Source organism: Centroberyx affinis, unplaced genomic scaffold, assembly GCF_046629955.1.
Source record: "Centroberyx affinis isolate AG114_WGS23_722 - 3 ecotype Tasmania unplaced genomic scaffold, CSIRO-AGI_Caff_v1 ptg008149l_1, whole genome shotgun sequence".
Taxonomy (NCBI): domain Eukaryota; kingdom Metazoa; phylum Chordata; class Actinopteri; order Beryciformes; family Berycidae; genus Centroberyx; species Centroberyx affinis.
Genome location: NW_027284059.1, coordinates 25,001 through 31,195, shown reverse-complemented (window position 1 = coordinate 31,195; position 6,195 = coordinate 25,001). Strand labels below are relative to the sequence as shown.

The 6,195-nt window shown below is 40.8% G+C and overlaps 1 protein-coding gene across 1 annotated transcript in view; it reads right to left on the bottom strand.

The window, feature by feature from the left end:
- Positions 1–4,321: 4,321 nt before the first annotated feature.
- LOC139640014 (regulating synaptic membrane exocytosis protein 4-like) overlaps positions 4,322–6,195 on the bottom strand; it is a gene marked incomplete at its 3' end in the record, with an annotated part of 16,863 nt that continues 14,989 nt past the window's right edge. Inside the window, exon 4 of the mRNA XM_071514174.1 lies at positions 4,322–4,461. Coding sequence (XP_071370275.1) covers positions 4,322–4,461 — 140 coding nt within the window. The remainder of the gene's footprint in view (positions 4,462–6,195) is intronic.

Below are 6,195 nucleotides of genomic sequence, written 5' to 3'. Positions count from 1 at the left end.
CACACCCATACAAACACACACACACACACACTGATACATGTGCACCTGAAACTGTTTTTCCCTTAAAGACATTAAACATAATATAGAACTTTGCACTCCCTTTCACCTAGCTCCCTTTCATCCCCTATAGTGTCATATATAGACCTATATAGTTATATTACACACAGAAAAATAAAGGTGCCAACTGGAACTGAAAATGGTTCTTGGTGCCATAGAAGAACCATTTCTGGTTCCACAAAGAACCTTTCAAGAACCACCTGTGCATTCTATATGAATGTCTATATTCATATTTTTTCTTTTCCAAATTGCACAAAACCAAATGTGTGATTTGGCTAAGATAAGATAAGATAAGATAAGATAAGATAAGATAAGATAAGATGTACTTGTACTTTTTCGAAAAACATATGTGAACGTGAAATTTCCCATGTGAAAATATTTTGAAATTTTGTGAAATAAAATTTTGCCACATGCAATAGCAGGTGAAAACATGAAAAAAAAAAAAAAGCTCACGTGTAAAAAAAAATAATGCACCTCACCTATCAATTTAAATTTTCACATCTTACTGTAAACATCATATAGAACTTTGGACTCCCTTTTCCCTAGCTCAAATATAGCTTAATGTCTATATTTGTTCATATTTTTCCTTTTCCAGATTGCACAAAACCAAATGTGTGACTTGACTAAGATAAGATAAGATAAGATAAGATGTACTTGTACTTTTTCGAAAAACATGTTGGTTTTCATATGTGAACATGTGAAATTCCCCATGTGAAAATATTTAGAAATTTTGTGAAATAAAATTGGTGAAAACATGTAAAAAAAAAAGTTCACATGTGTAAAAAAAAATAATAGCTACACCTCACCTATCAATTTAAATTTTCACATCAAACTGTTACATGTGATGTCACAATACAATGTGAAAAAAATTGTTCACATGTAACAACGTTGTCCAAAAAAGCACATGTGCTGTGAATCCACATGTGGGTTTTCACATGTGGATTTGCTGTACGGGGGAAACTGGAGGCAGCAGTAGAACCTGCAGAGGAAGACGGCTCAGCGTTTCCCTTCGCTAAATCAGGAAGTGACAAAATGAAAAATCTCGACCTTCTACAACTGTATCCAGGCCGCCGCCGCCGCCGCCGCCGCTGATTCCAGGGAGTTTCATTATCCAGTGTGAATGAGAGTGATGACACACAGAGGACAGCGGCTCAGACAGCTCATCATTAGGAGGGAGGGAGGTGCTGAGAGGCTCATTACGCAGCTTCAGGCCTTTCTGCTAAACACACAGCGCTTTCAACCTGCTGAACACCCTGGATCTGAGGAAACCTGACCCGCTAACAACACACATGTATGAGAGAGAGGAGAGGAGAGGAGAGGAGAGGAGAGGAGAGGAGAGGAGAGACGATGAGAGGAGAGGAGAGGAGAGGAGAGGAGAGGAGAGGAGATGAAACTTGGGAAACTGAATTATAATAGCAGAGAAAACAGAATGTAAGGAAGAATAGAGCGAATGTGGAAGTATCAAACACTAGAGCGTATTAAGTGGAAATATATGAATGAAAAGTATGAAAATCTCTGAATTGCATCATGTGCTGGATGAAGGTGAGCAAAACAACAGCAGAGGAAAATACTGAGAAACAGAGACATGAGAGGAAAATTTGTACTATAAGAAAATAGCAAAAACATGAATATATATACAGAAAGAAAATAGAACTGTAATGAATGAAAAGAAAATAAATGGTGGTGGCTTTTGGATTTTGTAGCGTGTAGTTTGTGTGTGTGTGTGTGTGTGTGTGTGAGAGAGAGAGAGAGAGAGGTTCCTTATGTTACACCATTGAGAACAAAGGCAGAACAACAAACAAACAAACAGAATGAAAGAAAGAAAAATGAGACAGAACAAAGAAGAAAAGAATGAACAAAAGGAATAGAAAGAAAGCAAGGAAAAAGGAAAGAAAGAAAGAATGAATGAGTGAATGAATGAATGAACAAGCGGAACACACACACACACACACACACACACACACTTCAAAGAGGAGATGTGTGTAGGTGCGTTGGTGTATTGTCAAGATAGAAGATTGAAGTTGACTGATCCGGTTTTGCTGTTAACCACAATATAGATCAGTGGTTCTCAACGTGGGGACCAGAAGGGGTCCTTGAGGGGGTTCCAGGGGATCCCCAGAAAGTTGAATGAATTGTTAAACTTCAGTATAATTTAATTTACAAGAAGTTAACTCAATTAGAGAATGTAGAAGAATGATTCATTTCACTGTTATCCCTCAATACAGATGGGAATTCTGGACAAAATAATATCTAACAATAAAAATATTCTCAGATTTGGGTCTGAGAGAATAAAATGGGGGTCCGTGGCCCTAATGTGTACTAAATTAGGGGTCCTTGATATGAAAAAGGTTGAGAATCACTGGTTTAGATGACACACACACACACACACACCACACACACACACACCCCCCCCCCCGTAATAATCAGAGGATATCAGTATGTTCCAGTGATATTTTTGCACCTGAGCGAAGGCAGAAGCTCAGCTCAGATTCCCAACAGAAATGTCTGAGCTCTACTTTCCGTCTCTACTTCCCACCGCGGGCTCCGGTGACGAGCGGCTGGCTGTTTCCACTCAGTCAGGACACCGGACCCGCCGACCGATTTCCCACTGACATTTATCAATCCACCTGATCCCGATGCAGCAGCTCTCCCTTTTTGCTATTTTAAGGGTTTAGGCTGGCCTGGCTCACATGGTGTTCAGAGGAAGCTGCCATATTGTGTCCCTGCTGTCACAGTGCAGCCTGTCTGGTAACCAGCAGACAGGCTGCTGGGAACAAGTCGTCATCATGTGAATGACGCAGGAGCAGAACACGTGGTCTGTAGAGGGTCTGTAGAGGGTCTGAAGAGGGTCTGTAGACGGTCTGTAGACTGTCTGTAGACCACCGCCATTTTTAAAATCCACAGCTGCTGGAAACAAACGCTGGGAGAAAGTTGCCGATTCCACGCAAGTATGCATGAATATTCTTCTTCTTCTTCTTCTTCTTCTTCTTCTTCTTCTTCTTCTTCTTCGTATCATCATTATTGATTATTATTATTACTAGAATTTATAACCTCCTCCTCTCCTTGTCTCCTCTCCTCCTCTCCTCTCCTTTCCTCTCCTATTCTCCCCCTCTCCTCTCCTTGTCTCCTCTCCTTGTCTCCTCTCCTCCTCTCCTCTCCTTGTCTCCTCTCTCCTCTCCTCCCTCTCCTCTCCTCTCCTCTCCTCTCCTCTCCTCTCCTCTCCTTGTCTCCTCTCCTTGTCTTCTCTCCTCTTCTCCTTGTCTCCTCTCCTCTCCTCCTCTCCTCTCTTCCTCTCCTCTCCTTGTCTCCTCTCCTCCTCCTCCTCTCGGGACACAAAAACACACAAACCGCTCTCCAATTATAGTAGTGGGATTATAATTATTATTATTATTATCATTATTATTATCAGTTTTAGTATTTAGGAGTTTTAGTGTCCCATGATGCTCTAAATGCTGTTTCAGAGGCTTTTACAATCCGACAATAAACACTGAATTCCTGTAGATAAAGTGATTTTTTTGGCCTGAAAATGGTCAAATTCTATGCTTTGATCAGTTGGATGAAGGGTTTAGTCCAGAGCTCCTGCATGTAGATCCACATCTCTGCTCATCCTTACAAAAATCCTTAAGCATTATTTTTTTACATTTGGAAAAACACCGTTTATTGGCTATTTTGGTGTTCATTTGCTCTGGTCTCGGTCTTGACTTGAACTTGACTGGATCTGGTTTTGGAATTTACCTGGACTCAACTGAGATGGTTTTAATGAACTTTCAGCACAAAACTATAGTGTTATTACCTCCGCCAAGGAGGTTATGTTTTCGGTGCCGTTTGTTTGTTTGTTTGTCTGTTTGCAGGATTATGGAAAAACTACTGGCCCGATTTTCATGAAACTTTGTGGAAGGGTGCAGCATGGGCCAAGGAAGAACCCATTAAATTTTGGAGCGGATCCGGATCCGACTCACGAACAAGCAATAATAATGGCGGAGGTCTGCGCTCTCCGGGTGCCCTTCTAGTCTTGTGTATAAGTTGGTTATAGATCAGTTCTCACCATTGCCAGCAATGTTAAGAAACAAACTTTCTGTCTCGTCCGACTCTGTCTGTGACACTGATTTAGTGTTTCAACATACAGCAGCTTATAACACAACACAGCTGTTGTCACTGATCTTTCTGTTTCTGTTGTCAGACGACTGGATGACTGTAAAAGAGTGATTTGATTGAGGGTCACATGGGGTCACATGGGGTCACATGGGGTCACACGTGTTCCTACCTGCACCACCTTCCCCTGCGGGCTCTCGGAGAAGACCAGCACCTGGTTGTAGAGCGGATCCAGAGATTTCCTCACGGACTTGGTCTTCTTCTTGGCCACACACATCCCGTTCTCCAGCAGGTAGACTTTGATGTAGGCCGCTGCAACCACAGCAAGACAGGAAAATACTAATTAAACTCACTCTGTTCACCTGAGAGGGACCTGGAAAACACTCTGCAGCACTGCTTTGAGAAGTGCAACACAGGGTCCCACACTCACTGACTTCAAGGACTTTTCAAGGACTCTAAATTGTCAAGTCATGAAATCCTGGCCTGGGTTTTTTCCTCAGGATGGACAGTTGATCCAGACCGGCTGAGGCATGCTGATGAATTTTGGAGCTAAATTGTGATTAAAAAAATCAAGCATTTCTAAGTCTGTCCTTTCATTTTCATAAACTTTAAGGCTTTGTTTTTCTCAAATCCACAAACTTTCAAGGATTTTCAAGGCCTGCAGAAACCCTGAACACAAGGTTTACTAGACATTCCACATCATTTCTTCACATGCATTTCACTTAGAGTAGATTAAGGGGAGTAGAAGAAGGTAGAGTATAACAGAGTAGAGTAGAGTATAACAGAGCATAACAGAGTACAGTATAACAGAGTAGAGTATAACAGAGTAGAGTAGAGTATAACAGAGTATAACAGAGTAGAGTAGAGTATAACAGAGTAGAGTATAACAGAGTAGAGTATAACAGAGTAGAGTACAACAGAGTAGAGTATAACAGAGTATAACAGAGTAGAGTAGAGTATAACAGAGTAGAGTATAACAGAGTATAACAGAGTAGAGTATAACAGAGTAGAGTAGAGTATAACAGAGTAGAGTATAACAGAGTAGAGTATAACATAGTAGAGTATAACAGAGTATAACAGAGTAGAGTAGAGTATAACAGAGTAGAGTATAACAGAGTATAACAGAGTAGAGTATAACAGAGTAGAGTAGAGTATAACAGAGTATAACAGAGTAGAGTATAACAGAGAGGAGTAGAGTATAACAGAGTAGAGTATAACAGAGTATAACAGAGTAGAGCATAACAGAGTAGAGTATAACAGAGTAGAGTAGAGTATAACAGAGTATAACAGAGTAGAGTATAACAGAGAGGAGTAGAGTATAACAGAGTAGAGTATAACAGAGTAGAGTAGAGTATAACAGAGTATAACAGAGTAGAGCATAACAGAGTAGAGTATAACAGAGTAGAGTAGAGTATAACAGAGTAGAGTATAACAGAGTAGAGTATAACAGAGTAGTGTAGAGTATAACAGAGTAGAGTAGAGTATAACAGAGTAGAGTATAACAGAGTAGAGTATAACAGAGTAGAGTAGAGTATAACAGAGTAGAGTAGAACAACATAAGGATTTTGAGGTTCTTTGAGTTCAGATTTTACCTCCTGGAATGAAATGTTGTTGCTAGGCAACACCAGCCAAAATAATATTATGGGTTAGAGCTTTGCCACTGGAGTTCTACTGTATCTACTGACTGGAAGCATCAGATGACTGTCCCACACACACACACATACACACACACACACACATGCACACACACACACACACACACACACACACACACACACACACACAGGCTTTTCATCCTGTATGTTAGATGACAAGATTAAAGATTAGCTGAAATCTGGAGCGAGGTTTCCTTTGTCTTTATATGGCTTTCCTTTCATCTCTCTCTCTCTCTCTCCCTCCCTCTCTCCCCCTCCCTGTCTCTGTCTCTGTCTCTCTCTCTCTCTCTCTCTCTCTCTCTTTTCCCCCCAGACATTGTTTTTATTGCTGACGCTGTTGTCTTCTTATGCAATTAGGATCAATTGCTGGTCTAACATTACGCAACCAGAG